General features: G+C 56.8%; 7 protein-coding genes across 7 annotated transcripts; 2 read left to right on the top strand and 5 right to left on the bottom strand.

Moving 5' to 3' along the window:
• Window positions 1–356: 356 nt before the first annotated feature.
• On the bottom strand, window positions 357–1651 carry PG986_012245 (uncharacterized protein; the record flags this gene model as incomplete). The annotated part of the gene is made up of 3 exons (XM_066848467.1): window positions 357–572; window positions 678–1496; window positions 1607–1651. 3 exons carry the CDS (start codon window positions 1649–1651, stop codon window positions 357–359), a joined length of 1080 nt encoding a protein of 359 aa, XP_066695163.1.
• A 573-nt stretch (window positions 1652–2224) lies between these two features.
• Window positions 2225–3785, bottom strand: PG986_012244 (uncharacterized protein; the record flags this gene model as incomplete). Its single annotated transcript, XM_066848466.1, has 2 exons — window positions 2225–3337; window positions 3462–3785. 2 exons carry the CDS (start codon window positions 3783–3785, stop codon window positions 2225–2227), a joined length of 1437 nt encoding a protein of 478 aa, XP_066695162.1.
• Window positions 3786–6111: 2326 nt separating this feature from the next.
• Window positions 6112–6640, top strand: PG986_012243 (uncharacterized protein; the record flags this gene model as incomplete). Its single annotated transcript, XM_066848465.1, has 2 exons — window positions 6112–6418; window positions 6489–6640. The coding sequence occupies 2 exons, from the start codon at window positions 6112–6114 to the stop codon at window positions 6638–6640; spliced, it is 459 nt and encodes a 152-aa protein (XP_066695161.1).
• Window positions 6641–7887: 1247 nt separating this feature from the next.
• Window positions 7888–9343, top strand: PG986_012242 (l-galactonate dehydratase protein; the record flags this gene model as incomplete). The annotated part of the gene is made up of 2 exons (XM_066848464.1): window positions 7888–8043; window positions 8141–9343. The coding sequence occupies 2 exons, from the start codon at window positions 7888–7890 to the stop codon at window positions 9341–9343; spliced, it is 1359 nt and encodes a 452-aa protein (XP_066695160.1).
• Window positions 9344–10130: 787 nt separating this feature from the next.
• On the bottom strand, window positions 10131–10681 carry PG986_012241 (uncharacterized protein; the record flags this gene model as incomplete). The annotated part of the gene is made up of 2 exons (XM_066848463.1): window positions 10131–10491; window positions 10539–10681. 2 exons carry the CDS (start codon window positions 10679–10681, stop codon window positions 10131–10133), a joined length of 504 nt encoding a protein of 167 aa, XP_066695159.1.
• Window positions 10682–10786: 105 nt separating this feature from the next.
• Window positions 10787–11239, bottom strand: PG986_012240 (uncharacterized protein; the record flags this gene model as incomplete). The annotated part of the gene is made up of 1 exon (XM_066848462.1): window positions 10787–11239. One exon carries the CDS (start codon window positions 11237–11239, stop codon window positions 10787–10789), a length of 453 nt encoding a protein of 150 aa, XP_066695158.1.
• A 1235-nt stretch (window positions 11240–12474) lies between these two features.
• PG986_012239 (phosphopantothenoylcysteine decarboxylase protein) lies at window positions 12475–14297 on the bottom strand (the record flags this gene model as incomplete). The annotated part of the gene is made up of 2 exons (XM_066848461.1): window positions 12475–13509; window positions 13533–14297. 2 exons carry the CDS (start codon window positions 14295–14297, stop codon window positions 12475–12477), a joined length of 1800 nt encoding a protein of 599 aa, XP_066695157.1.
• Window positions 14298–14680: the final 383 nt, after the last annotated feature.

The raw sequence follows: 14680 nt of genomic DNA, 5'->3' as shown, positions 1-14680 counted from the left end.
ATGATAGGATGGATAGAAGAATAAAACATGATGCATAGCACAGGACAAGTGGTTGTGAACTCATCTAGGATTGGTGCTCTGCAAGCCACTTCGCTGGCATCCATCAACAAGCATCCTTGGGATCCGGGCAACAACGCTGCTGATAACCTCTAACGTAGCTGACTGGCCCCTCATTGCGTCTGTCAAGTATGAAGGATGTTGCCTCTACAGATAGGGTTGCTTGATCTCCCACATAGTAAGGGCCCTGCCAGCTCGCATCTCCCAGAAAGCGGCTTTGGCCGCATCAAATCCTGGTTGGCATGGTCGTAATACATAATCTCGTAAAGCTTTCTCTCTTGCTGTACAGCGCGTCAGTCCTAATCATCGCGCATAATGTCCTCGATGAGGCGCCGGCCACGATCGCGGCCGCGCTCCGACTTGATGTCGCGTTCCGCCGTGACCCGCATGCTGACGTCGCCCTCCTCGTCTTCGTCGACGTCGTCGTCTTCTTGCGCGCCAGCCTCCTGGGCTGTGGCGCGCTTGATGCGACGGACCAAGAGATCGTCGAAATATAGGTCGCTTTTTCGCATGTGCTGTGGTTGGTTTTTTCGTTAGCAGCGAAGCTCATGGGACCTTGGATCCCTTCCATTGAAAAAGAGGGAGGGGAGGGGAGGGGAAAAGGAGGGCGATCAACTGACCTTGTCACAGCCGGCCATGGGGCATCGCTTGTCGGCGCCGTTCTTGGGTAGGTACTCCAGGATGGCCGCTTTCTCGAACGAGTGTTTACACACTTTCGATGTGTACGGCTCTTTCATGACGATCATACTAAGAGGACATCGGTAGTCCTGAACCTCTCCGGCAACAATGAGGTCCTCGTCACTGTCCTCGGCCTCGTCGCCACCATTACCACCACTGCCACCACCCTCGCTGAACCATCTTGCTGCATCGGGTACGGGAGGGGGGTTCTCCTCCTTGCTGTGCACCGCATCGTGCCACAGCTTCTTGAAGTGGACGTAGTCGTTGTTCATGCCGTACTTCTGGTACATGGACTTGGAGTTGTACTCCGCCGCCTGCGCCGCCTGGGCCTCGGCGAGGAAGTGCCGCGGCCCCTTGACCTCGAGCGGCTCCTCGTCCAGGTTCGCCTCGACGTGGACCTGCGCCGCGCTCGCCTCGTCCTCGAGCAGGGCCTGGATCTCGCGCAGCGCCTTCTTCTCGTCCTCGACCTCGACCTGCCAGTCGATCAGGTCGCGCACCGCCTCCTCGCTGCTCGCCGTCAGCTCGGGTACCAGGTCCCGGAGCCGCAGCACCGACTCCTTGACGATGCGCTCCAGCTCGCTCGGCTCCTCGCCGTCCTCGCCCCCCTTCTCGCGCCGCTTCGCCTGGCGCGCCTTCAGCTCGTGCTTGCGCTCGGCGTAGTTGTCGTTGATGTCGCGCACGCTCTCCTCGAGCAGCTTGAGCGTGCTGGCGAGCTGCTCGCCGTACTTGTGCGTGTGCTGCTGGCTCGCGAGCTCGAGGAGCTGGCGCCGGGATGGGTTGTCGAGGGGGCACGACGGGGGTTCGTACTCGGGCAGCTCGAGGGGGCCCGGTCTGCGCTCTTGGCGGGCGGAGGAGGGCGTGGCGCTCGAACGTGGTTGGCGGGCTGAGCCTGAAAGCAGGCGCCGACCGGGGGCATGGTGGATGTTGCGCAAGCGCGATGGGGGGTCTGGTGTCGGGTGTCTGGGATATGCAGAGGGATGCACGACGATGATTAGAGGCCTAGAAGGTGGTGCCGCAGCAACGGCTAGAACAGATGGTGGTGGAGGGTTTGGGAGACGCGTCGGACGCGTCGGACTGTAAAAGCCATTTAGATAAGCAACCTTATCAGGCGGTTGCCCTCCACATCATCGCCACCACCATCACCTAGATCAAAGAGCTTCAAGGATACAAGAACATGTCGGAGTTGCAGTGTTACGTAACAATTTAGCTATTATACATAAGGACGGAATTAGCGAATTATCGTAAAATCATTAGTACAAAGAAATTGCCATGCAGTGTCCAACTGCGTCCGAGTATCCAAGTTCCCAGCGCCTTTGCGGTTCGTCCTGCCCCGCCCCCGCCGATTCCCCTTCCTTTTTGGGCATTTTCCAGTTCCGTCCGTCCCAGTGTAAGACCCATCCATCATCGGCCCATCCCAGGTATTACCCGCCCGAATAGCCCATCAATCGTACATCTCCAAAGTTATTACAAAAGAGAGAGTGCAAGTGCTTTACTCTAGCGCGTCATTGTAGACGCTCTCGCTGACGGTGCCGTCGCCCCCCGTCATCTCGTCATGGATCTTCTGGAGCGACTCGAGCCATGTGTCGAACATGGCCAGCATGGCCCGCTCCTGCTCTTCGGGCATCCGCCTCTCCAAGACCTGGTCCCGCAGCTTCTCGTAGGCTTCGATCATGACCCAGACCTGCAGGGCCGCCGTTTCGGAGCTCGGCCGGAGGGGGATCCCCCGCGCCGCCGAGGAGAGCTCGCGCGTCAGGAGGTCGACGGCGATCTGGAGGCTCGGGTTGCCGGTCGTGCTGGGGTGGACAGAGCGGGCCTGGGACTGCCGCCTCTCGATGGAGATGCGCTTCCTCTCGAGCGCGTTGTGTTGCCTTTCGAGCAAGGTGTATTGCCGGTCGAGGGAGGTGCGTTGCCTCTCGAGCGAGGTGTGTTGCCTCTCGAGCGAGGTGCGTTGCCTGTCGAGTGAGGTGCGCAATGGCGCTACGGTTGCTGGCGAGCCTGGCTTGTAGTATACTGTGTCCTCGTCGGAGTCGACCAGTGTAGAGTCTGTCGAGTCTGGCGAGCCGATGGATGTCTGTGGTGACTGCGGTAACTGCGGTGAACCCGGGGACTGCGCTTCAGGTTGGCGAGCACTCTTGTGTAGGCTGTTGTTGCGTTGCTCTGGGGTCCTTGGCGCGTCGCCGCAGACAGACCCGCCAGACTCTGTGCCCCGGTCGCTCAAGACAAACGAGCGTGTCTCCAGCAGCGCTTTGTAGGAGTCGGCGATGCGATCGCCGCTCGGGACCCTCTGGTGCCCGCCTCGTGCGGGAATCGCCGGAACTTCTAGTTGGCCGATACAGTGTACAGGCGTCTTCGCATGGCGCCTGTGCTTGACAGCAGCGAACTCGTCCGGGTTTGGCGGCGGGACGCGAAGAGACCTGATATGTGTTATGTCGGAGCTGACTGATTGTTTAGAAGCCTGCCTGGTCTTGGGGTTGTCGAGGGACAGGTGTGCGAATTCTGGAACATCGACCGCCGTGGAGTGCCGCCGCAGTCCCGCCAGTTTCTCCCTCACCTGTTCGATTCCGAACTGCAGTCTTGCCGGTGGTGCTTCCGGCTTATTCGGCTGTGGTTGGTGGTGGCGCGCCGTGCTTACCGGCACGGGCTTCCTGGTTTGCGGCTGTAGGTCGCTGCACTGGATCGACATGCGTCTCCTAGAGGGGAGGGTATTGGTACGAGCTTTTGCGCACAAAGTCGCCCCATTTCGAATCACTCAGGTTCGAAGGCAGCGGTATGTGTGGCTGGGCTTGGGGAGCGGGAGCGGGAGCGGGAGCGAGAGTGGGAGCGCCTCGAAATGTATCGTAGCTCCGGCGAAATGCATTGGCGCTCTTGGGTTCCACGAAGTGGACGTGGTGTTCTACCTCCTCGGGAATAGTGTTGCTGTTGGTGTTGGACGCGAAATACCCGCGCTGCTGGGACCCGATCTTTTGCAGCTTCCGCCTCAACTTCTTACCCGAGCTTATGAAACCCGAAGGCTGACTGCTGGGAGCGACTGGGGCTCTGTATAGATCCATTGTCGTTGTGGTTCTGGGTGGATGTTCAACGGGAGGGAGAGGTGGCACTTGCTACCTTGTAGTTGGCAGGAATCATGGATAATAGAACGTGATCATTAAGAGACCCCAGTGTCCAGATCTGAACAGCGATGATTCCACGAGGTACCCAATGCTTCGCTCAGGTTCAGATATGATCTGGGACTCGAAGTGGTGTTATTAAATATGACGTGTGGTAGTCGACCCATCCAACCATCGTGGGGGGAGGGCTCTTGGGACCAATACGAAAACAGGATTTCCCATTCGCTAAGGCTGGGGCTATTGGTGTGCCTGACTGCATTAGCTATGAATCCAAATGAGGCCCTGGATGGAGGGTTGATCCATTTCCACGGTGCCGCTCCCGGCCACCCCTCGGCCACCCCCTGGTCACTTAACTTGGATGAGTGAGTGAGCGAGCCCCAGCATCGCGATTTTCACACAGGTTTCTCGACTTTCCCCGAGAGTCCCAAACCAGGTCCCGGAAACGTGGTGGTTGTCCTGATTTACTAGTAGATTGCAGGTCAAGTGAAGCCCACCCCAGACTTCAGCACAGACTACAGCAGACTTAAGCTTTTAGTTAGTTTCTCCACGTCACCATGCCCTGGTCGGGTTGGGCAGGCCAAGGTTAACTCGGGATGATCGAGAGGTTAGATGGCCGTCGCTGTGTAAGAGACGATCAGCAGCCGGTTTGGGGGGTAGGACGTGTCTGACTGCAGAAAAACCCAAAGAGCGGGCAGGATTGCGTAGGCTGTACGACTGGCGAAACTGGCTTTCGAAGCATCCATTCTCATCCATCCTCGTCCTCGCTCGCTCGCTCACACCCACACCCTCACATGCAATGCAATGCAGAGAGAAGGAGACGGCGAAGGGGGGGAAGACCAAAAACTCAACCTGATTTGACAACAAAAGACGCTCGTTTGGTCTCTTCAGCTGGGCTAGCCTACCAGCGGCCACAACGCTGCTACAGTAGGGCCAACTGTTAGTGGGGGGTGAGGCCAACATCCATGCCACGATCCCTGCTCGAAGCCGCTGACCTGCATGTTTCCACTGATGTCATACCCAGATTGGTATCGTCCAGCGAGCAATACGAGATGCGCGCGAGGTCTGGATTCGCGAAGTGCCCAACGGCGCTTGCCAACGGTTTCAATCGTCGACTGTTCCACCCCCGGCCGGGCTCGAGTCGAGTCACCACGAGCTGAGATGTCTTTTACCAGCGCCAGTTTGGTCAAATGCAATATTAAACCTTAGTCCACATCCAGACTTTGTGTCAGAAGATGGGTGGCCGGATTGGGATGAACTTTGCGCATGTTCGACCTTTCCGAGACATGTGGAGGAGAGTTTTTGCTTTGCTTGACAATTCGAAGTGCCGGACTCCCAGGCTGTGCAGACCGAAGCAAAAATTCCCGATGGATGCAGGTAATGATCTTACTGATAATTTTCATTCATGCTGGCGAACAAAAAAAGAGGCGTATAGTAAGCATGCACTCAACTTACCGCAGGACCACCGGGCGGCCAGGCGAGAAGAACAAAAGCATCCAATCCCCCGGTACATGCAGGCAGGCCATGCAAGCGCTTCATTCGTCCGAACGGACCCTCAGATGCAGCACACAATGCCGCATGCAGCATGATGCACTGCGCCCGCCAAAGTCATTGCCTCACTCGGTCATTCTGGCTGGGCTGTGCCCGACCGAAACCAATGGGTAGGCAACGGCCAAACCCAAAATATGTCCATTTCCAGACTGCTTGTCACGGTATTCTTGCCTCCAATCTGTGTTGAAGTCAGGAATGCACGGTTCTTGTTACATAACGATGTTGGATACGATTGCGCTTTGAACTTGGCGCTTTCTGATGGACGCCATGCCGACCCCTTTGCGGACGTTTTTGAGACTTCAGATGCATTCCCTGTGGTTTTATCGTACGTTTCCTGAACTGATCCTCATATGATTGTGCCCGAAAGTCCCGGAATAACGAATAACCAACGGGCGCGGGGAACTCGCCGACATCTCTTCGAAGCAAGGGTCCGGCGCGGCGGTGCCACTTTGTAGTAAGCAAGAGGAAAGGAACCCGAGTATTAATACGGTACAATGGCATCTCACTAATAAGCGCTGCTGCAACTCTACTCTCACGTCTTATCAGATGTCAATAGTTTCATTTTGTGCATTACTTTGCCGCATCGCTGGAATCCAGGGCTAGGAGAAGACCTACACACCACGACAGGACACAGGACTGGACAGTTAGTTACACGCTATCTCCGAAACCCGCTTTCTCCCCGCCCCCTCTAAGGAGAAAACAAAAAAGGCTTCCCGAGACAATGGCATCGGGACGTTTCGTTGATCCCATGACCCTCCTGCGGGTCACGCCCCTCGTCACCTCGACGGCAGCCGTCATGTTCTCGGTCGACCAGTACCTGTTCCTGGACAACCTCCTCGCGCCGCCGCACCGCGAGCAGATGAACGAGCTCGTGCCCTCCTACTACAAGACCTTCTTCCGCAAGGGCATCTGGATCATCATGACGGCCTACCCCGTGTCCATCGCGACAGGCGTCGCCAACGTCTACCGCAGCAGCGGGGAACGGCCGCCGCCAAACTCGGCGGCGGGAACAACGGCGCGGGGCGCTGGTACGCGGCGGGCGCGGCCCTGGCGCTTGCGCACTACGCCTTCGTCCCCAGCATCATGTACAAGGTCCAGGCGCTGTTCGAGGGCGAGGGCAAGGGGAGGGGAACAGGAACCTCAGGCGGTGGCTGGACGTCCACCTGGTGAGGTCGGTGCTGGTGGATGTGCCCTCGTGGCTCTGCTTTGCGACGGCTTGCCTCAAGTCTCTCGGGCCCCAGCCCCAGTAAAGAAGGGGCCGGGTGTGTGAGACAAGTCGCTTGAGCCCTGGGGACATGCGCGTAGGGCCAATGCGAACTTGTCTCGGTGTGGATATTCCACATGTCTACCAGCTTCTTGGGGTGGTGGCGGTGGGGTGGGAAGGGGGGACGGTTCGCAGCAATGCGGATGTGAAACGTTTATGTAGGCTGGAGATAGCCGCAGATAGCAACGATTGCCAAGACGCTGTCGGCAGCTCGACGGACCTGCGAGATGCGCAGGGTCCATTTCAGGGATGGGACTCGGAGGTTTCTGAGATACTAATATACGATCGCTTTTGCATTTCATCTGCGAGTTGCATCAAGCTTACATACAGTTATTGCCTGAATGTGTCTGTGCTATAAATTCTCATCAACTCGCTTCTGCTGCTTTTCAAGAGACACGTTCAAACCATTGTCTTAGCCGTTGCGATTGCCGAATCTACTTCCGAGACAGGAGCTACACCTAAGCTTTTGGGTTGTGGTCTCTCGGATAGAGATGGTAACACGGTCATTCTCCAGTCTCTTCGTTTCACGATACTGCTCACTGCCTGTCCAAAGATGAACTTCAACGCGGACACTACGGCGTAGCGCGCGGCTGCTTGGCAAAGTATGATGCGACGACGTCGAAACCCAATGCGGGATTTTAGCTCTACCAGATCCGAACGTCTTGAAGAAAAGCAGTATGCGTCTCAACGAGGTGCACCTCCCTGCCTGCGACGTCAAGTTCAGTGTTTCAAGATTACCAACATCAAACAGCCTCAAGAAAGCCGAACAACGCCGGCATCATCGCCGGCCCACGATGCTACCCACTTGTTTCCCCGTACTTGGCTAGAACGCCTCGTCCGGGGTGGTTTTTCCACCAATGGCAGGGCCGGATCCAGCGCTCGGCTGAATACACCCCCAGACGATCACCCCACGATGTGGAAGCGCTGGGCTAGAATCGCGATAGGATGCCCCTCCTACGTGCAGTTCATGCAGTTTGTGTGGCCCCTCGTGAGGGATCGAGGATTGGGGAATGAGGGGTGTATGGGGAGAAAGAAGACATTGGCCTATGGCATGGCAGAGTAGTCCAAACGGCACACTTGATCTCCACGATCTCCTGTAGGTACTTAAGGCGCTTATATCGCTCAAATCTGGCTTCCTGGATGATCTAGTCTTCCTCTGGGTTTCGCAGCTATCTCTTCCAGGTTTTATTCGTCGTCATAGGCGGCTTCCTTAGCGCTCTTATCATAACCAACATGCCTGAGATCACTATCACCGGTTGGTCCACTCGGGACGTGCGATTTCCCACGTCCCTGGATAAGACCGGTTCTGATGCCATGAATGCGGCCGGTGACTATTCCTCGGCCTACTGCATCTTGGAGACTGACTCAGAGTTCAGCGGACATGGAATGGTGAGTAATGACCCAACAGCCCCTATTTCTCCTTTTTTAAGTGCGCGACACTACCGTGAGTTATGACGACTAACAGGTCCCGCCATGGGGGAGCTAGACCTTCACTATTGGCCGCGGCAACGACATCGTCTGCGCCGCCATCAACCACCTGGGCGAGCGCATCAAGGGGCGGACCCTGTCATCGCTGGTCGAGCACTGGGGCGAGACGTGGCGGTACCTGGTGAACGACTCGCAGCTGCGCTGGATCGGCCCCGAAAAGGGCGTGATCCACCTGGCGCTGGGCGCCGTGGTCAACGCCGTCTGGGACCTGTGGGCGAAGGTGCTGGGCAAGCCCGTGTGGCGGATTGTGGCGGAGATGACGCCGGAGCAGTTCGTCGACTGCATCGACTTCCGGTACATCACCGACGCCATCACGCCCGACGAGGCCGTCGCCCTCCTGAAGGCGACCGCGGCCGACGGCAAGAAGGAGGAGCGCATGCAGGACGCCCTCGCCAGCCGCGCCGTGCCCGCCTACACCACGAGCGCCGGCTGGCTCGGCTACGGCGAGGACAAGATGCGCGGGCTGCTGCAGGAGACGCTGAGCAAGGGGTACCGGCACTTCAAGCTGAAGGTGGGCGGGAGCCTGGCGCAGGACCGCAGGCGGCTGGCGATCGCGCGCGACGTCATCGGCTATGACAAGGGCAACGTCCTCATGGTGGACGCGAACCAGGTCTGGAGCGTGCCCGAGGCCATCGCGTACATGAAGGCGCTGGCCGACTTCCGGCCGTGGTTCATCGAGGAGCCGACGTCGCCCGACGACATCCTGGGCCACAAGGCGGTGCGGGACGCGCTGCGGCCCTTCGGCATCGGCGTCGCGACGGGCGAGATGTGCCAGAACCGCGTCGTGTTCAAGCAGCTGCTCATGTCGGGCGCCATCGACGTGTGCCAGATCGACGCGTGCCGGATGGGCGGGGTGAACGAGGTGCTGGCGGTGCTGCTGATGGCCAAGAAGTACGGCGTCCCCATCGTGCCGCACTCGGGCGGCGTCGGCCTGCCCGAGTACACGCAGCACCTGAGCACCATCGACTACGTCGTCGTCAGCGGCGCCCGCTCCGTCCTCGAGTACGTCGACCACCTGCACGAGCACTTCCTCCACCCGTCCGTCATCCGCGACGGCTACTACCAGACCCCCACGGAGGCCGGCTACAGCGTCGAGATGAAGGCCGAGAGCATGGACCGCTTCGAGTACCCGGGCAAGGAGGGCGTGAGCTGGTGGAGGTCGGACGAGGCGAAACCGATCCTCGAGGGGGAGAAGTACTAAGACTCCTCCAACTTGGAGCGGCAGACGGAGTCAAACTAGAGGAGGATATACAAAAAAAGGAGTGGGAATCGGAGCCATTCCTACTGCAGGGCAACGATGGCATCTCGTACGTGTATGATTATGGGGCTCTTGTCTCGAAGATTCGCGTCCACTGTATATACCCATGTAGTTCTTATAGCCTCAATGGCTTGATTGCGTTCCTTCATACTTCCTCCGAAATCACCGACTCGATTCCTCTGTTATGTACCTACTCCTCTCTGCCGACGGGAGAACCCAGACCTACCGAGTAAGGGCCAGACTGATGTGTATATTGCATGCCCAGCATGGACGAGAGCCGGCACGGATCCAGCGTAGAGATGGCGTCCAGGTACACTGTGGGGGTCGCGACGCCCTTATGCTATGCCGATATCATGCCAAATGGTAAGCCAGCCCATTAGTCACGAAGCTTGAATCCCACACCCTTTTTCAAAGTTCCGGATAGCATGGCAACCGTGACAGTCTAGAACCAACAGCACAATAGCAGGTGGAATCTTCCATCAAGTGGCGAAGGCAACACACACTATTTACATTAATCTCTATCGATGTTCTCTATCCCTCTATCGCTCTGTTGTGCACAGAAGTGGCACTTGGCTTTAGAGCCAATTCGGGGAGCAGCTCGAAAAGAAGCCATGCTGATAGTCATCCATCTATCGTGCAATTCAGATTCAGTCCACCAGGCCTCCGATTTGGCTTGTTCCTGCTGCTGCTGCAGGCCAACAGCTCAGGGGTCCATCGCGCCAGCTCAAGCCTAGTGCAGAACGAACGCCTCAATGGCAGCTACGACCGGAGCAGGGTTGTTGCCAAAAAGCAACACCGGGTGCTGCGTGAGGTCGTAGTGACCCGTGACGGACCACTGGTCGCCGACCGTCTGGTTGCCGATATCGAAGCACACCCCCATGGACGAGATGCGCGGCGTCCCGTTCCAGTCGACGTAGCTGGGCGTGTCGCCGTAGCCGGCCTGGGACGTGCAGAGGGGCACGCCGTTGCCCGTCAGCTGGAGGGTGGCGCCGCCGTCCTCCAGGTGGCCGCCGACGGCCCAGAGGAGGCCGGACTTGGGGAGGGCGTAGGGGGCGGGCATGGTGGTGTCGAAGATGGTGGTGTTGGGGGTGCTGTCAGCATGCCGGAGCCGCAGACGCCCGAGCTGTCGAGGTAGTACGGGGTCAGGTGCTGGAAGCCCGCCGCGGTGCTCGGGACGAACTCGAACTCCATGATGAGGTTGTACTGCTCGTCGGCGGCGTTGTAGTTCAGGATCTCGGCGTAGATGTCCATGCTGGCATCGGGCAGGAGATAGCCCAGCATAGCGGTTCTACGTGTTTGGGTACCCGTGTTAGTAAGGGGTAAACTCGCTACGTGATAGGTAGTATGTATGGAGGAGGTCGATAATGCGACTAATATTGGTATTACTTACCCGTTTCTGCTGAGGTTGTACTCCAGTCTTTCGTTGGCGCTGATGAAAGCAACTTCGTTGTCGTAGGGGCAGACACTGTCCATCCGGCCGTTTGTGCTGATGAACGAACGCTTCAACATGGAGCGAGTGTTGACGTGGGCTTCGGTGCCATTGAGGTAGGTAAGGACGGCACGGTGAGAATAGATGTAGCAGGATCCAGTACAGGGCTTTGTGGCGTCTGGCAGCTCTTTCGTATACTTCCCAGAGACTGCCTCGTTGCCAACAGTGAACGGGCCGAACGTGATCTGGACTTTCTGGGATCCGTAGCTCTGGAAGTACTGAGGTGGGAAAGGGGTTACTACGCCAGGGCTGGTAACCTTTTTGGGGGCGGCGAAGGGGTTTCGGAGAGCAGGAATTCCCGAAACCAGTGCCATGAAGGCGGCAAGGAGAAGGAAGCGAAGCTTCGCCATTGCAGGGACAAGATCTGGTTGATTTGAACGGGCGTTGGCTCCTGAGCTTTGAAGTGGGTTGGAAGCTTTGACAGAAGGAAGTTTCAAAAGAAGGGGCGTATGGGAAGACGGTAGGTTCTAGGAAAGCATTAAAGAGAGTTGGAAGTGAGTGTGGCGGTTGGAAGGGAAGTTGGAGGAAAGGAAACCTTGATGGGAGTTGGAGCCCTTTATACAGTGGAAGGGAAGGATCCTTGGACTCACTCTGATTCAGTTAGGGGATGCGTATGAACATAGTCAGTAGCATATTCTACAGTTGCGAGTGATGGTTGATAGTTACACAATGACAGCAGATATCGAGTTCGGGACCGTGTTCACTCTGCAGGGTGGGACCCCTGAATTCAGGGGTGATGCTGCTCTTCAGCACTTGTCAACAATGCAGCGAAGGGAACGTGAAATATCCAGATTCTCTCATATATCACTTGCCTCTGGTATCGAGGCTGTGCGATAGACTTTGACGAATGGTTCACACAGCGCCCGTGTGCTTCTATGTGCGGTGGGTAGATGAACAAAGAGCCGCAATTCAATTGTCGACCATAGATGTCGCCCGGGCATATTCACTTCCGACTCGACACCTATGGTCACGAAAGAGCACCATAGACTCAACTTTATCTGGACACGCACTGTTACACTCACATTGCTAGTTTCATATATATGGCATATATTGATCAAGTATGCGGTGTCTTTGGCAAGAGCTGGAGCAGCTAGGCCGACCCGACAAAGCCAAAATCCCCTTGTATCCACAGGGCGGACGCAGCCGCAGTGGCCGCAGGTATGGGCGACAAAAAGGTCGCGAGCTCTGAGTGTAGACGAGATAATGTTTATTGGCCTCGCTTGATGGTCACGAGTAGCACAAGCCCATCTAAAACATCGGCTCCGGATTTTCATGCTCGTGATCTTCTCAGGCCATGCAGTCGCTTGGGACGATAACAAGTTGCTGCGACACAATTGCGAGACATGGCGTCTTCTCGGTAAATCTGGTTCAAATATGCATTAGGTCAGACCTTCTGGGTCAACTTCCCTCGACCCGATCGACGGCCTGCAGCAATTTGACAATCGGCTACGGAACCGGCAATGATGTCGCTATCAAGTAAGACTGCATATTAAGCGACTCGCCAGAGCTTCAATTGGATTCTATTAACAATCTGCTAATCTAGAAACACAATCGGTAAGCTGCGGTTGTTGTTTCATTCTGGTTTCTATAGACATTTCGTCTTCATCCACTCGCTTGTGCCCAGACCGAGATTCAGACCGTTCCTGGCCCACCAGACCCGGACAGGCCTGTCGTCGCCAATGGCGTCTTCCAGCGCCTCCTCAATGTCGCAAGTCTTGTACTCGACCCGGTGTGTCCTGCCATCGCCGGCCTGCTCCCCTCGCGCGTACTGTTTCCACCACTCGAGGACGTTGACGTGTCCCTGTCGGGTCGGAGCGACCAGGACGTAGGCGTCGAAGGAGAGCTTGTCGCCCTTCAGTTCCCGCCAGGTGTCCAGCACAGCGGTATGACCATGTGCGCTGGCAATCTTGCAGACACCCTCTCCGTGTGCGACTGGAATGCCTGATGATTCCCACCATCTGAGCACCGCAGTTTGGCCGGACTGGGCAGCCTGCAGCAAGCTGCGACCTGGCTTCAGCACGATGCTGTCATCCTGCTCTGCAAGGTCACGCCACCATTCGAGGACCAGCAGGTGGCCTCGGGCAGAAGCCGACTCTAGGGCCTGATCGGTGTATTTCAACGGCAAGCCAGAGTCCCGCCACCAGTCCAGTATATGTATATAGCCCATTCGGGATGCATTGTCCAATGCTTCGGTATCGTACTCTTTCTTCAGAAAAGACGGGGATGTATTCCACCAATCGAGAATATCGATTCTACCGTAGACTCCAGAGGCCTTGTTAGGCAAAAGTTTCGAGCTGAAGGATGCCCAGAACGCCTCTTTGCTCAAGTTGGTCTCGAGATACGTCAGCACCTCGGTCTGGGAGAATTTGATGATGAGCTTGACTGCCAGGGACGATATGTAACGCAGGTCATGGGGTGCCTGGGAAAGTTTGCGGCAGATTGTATCAGACCCCGGACAGGACAAGATTAACCACTCGAGCTCGTTCATATAAATCGCGATAGGGTCGGTGAGGCGAGTGCGATCGGTCTGCCATTCTTTCGGGGCTTTGAGACTTGTGTAGACACCAAGTGCCTGGGCAAGCTCCCAGTCCCCAACGTAGTCAAAGATAAGTGTCCAGATCTCCGGGGGAGCGCAGTGGCTACCCGGTTGGGTTGTGAGGTATGCAGTGCTTGCTGAGCTGCGACTTCGACGTCGTGACCGAGACTCAGAAGCTCTGCCTGGTTCTTGATGATGCCAACAAGGTCATTGAAGCCGTCCCAGGAGACCATGCGTTTCGAGGGCGCAGCCCCATCGTATTGCCAGAGAATTGGCGACATCACCTTCACCCAGGTCCACTTCCTCTTGATCTTGGACAGCTGCTTCTTGGTCATGGGGTTCTCCCACATTTGTATTGACATGCCTGGTACTAGAAGAATCTTCTTGGAGACATCCCAAGCTCGCAGGATCTCAAGCAGTAAAGTATCGGCAATTCCACTCATCATCTTGGCCAAATGGTCGGCATCGATGGGCGCCAGGACCAGAATGTCTGCCCAGTCCACCAATTCATACGACGTCTGTCTCGCCGACTCTATGGCCTCCCGTGTTCTCTGGTCCGCGTCGATCGCCAGTGTCGCCAGACTTCGATTCTCCATCACGATAATGTCGTGCGTCAGGCGCGTGGGGACTTCGTCGACGAGGGCTCGTGTCTCGACCTGTGTGTCTTTCAGGAGCCTGACGGCAATGGCCTGGGCGTATGCCACATCTCGCTGTCCGTTCGCTGCGACCAGCATCCGCAGTTTTCTCGTCCGGGCCATGTCTTGAAACGAAGAGCACGAGGAGCTCGTCGTGAGGGTCGGTATGTGGCGACGGCGAAGCGACGACGACAAGCCGTCGGGCGACGGGCTGCTGCGACTGTGATTACCGGGCATCTTGCCACGTTATTTGCCCCCAGGCAGCACAAAAGAATCTCTCTTTCTGGCGATGCCTGTCCCGTGTAGGTAGGGTTTCGAAGTCGTCCGAGAGAAATTGAGTCGGTTGGCGTTGGCGTTGGCGTTGAACCCCGGATCGGTATTCCCCTGATAATTGATGATGTCTCCCGATGGCGCTGAATCTAATGAAGTGCCCAACCTTATCGTCCCCGACCGAAGAATTGAATGTGCGCAGTTGGTCAATTCGGTATCAATCAATGGTACAAGAAAGAGTTGACAGCCGCTCGCTTTTAGTATGCAAGATCAAATGGTTGAAGAAAAGGCAGCATCAATGGTAGAAATATCTGTCAATACACAGGGTCAGGCGATCAGGTTTCGTTGCG

The sequence above is a fragment of the Apiospora aurea genome (assembly GCF_038362705.1).
Source record: "Apiospora aurea strain CBS 24483 chromosome Unknown utg000008l_segment0_segment0, whole genome shotgun sequence".
NCBI classification, from domain to species: Eukaryota; Fungi; Ascomycota; class Sordariomycetes; order Amphisphaeriales; family Apiosporaceae; genus Apiospora; species Apiospora aurea.
Note: the sequence above shows the minus strand (reverse complement) of the source record. Positions and strands in the feature narration are given on the sequence as shown.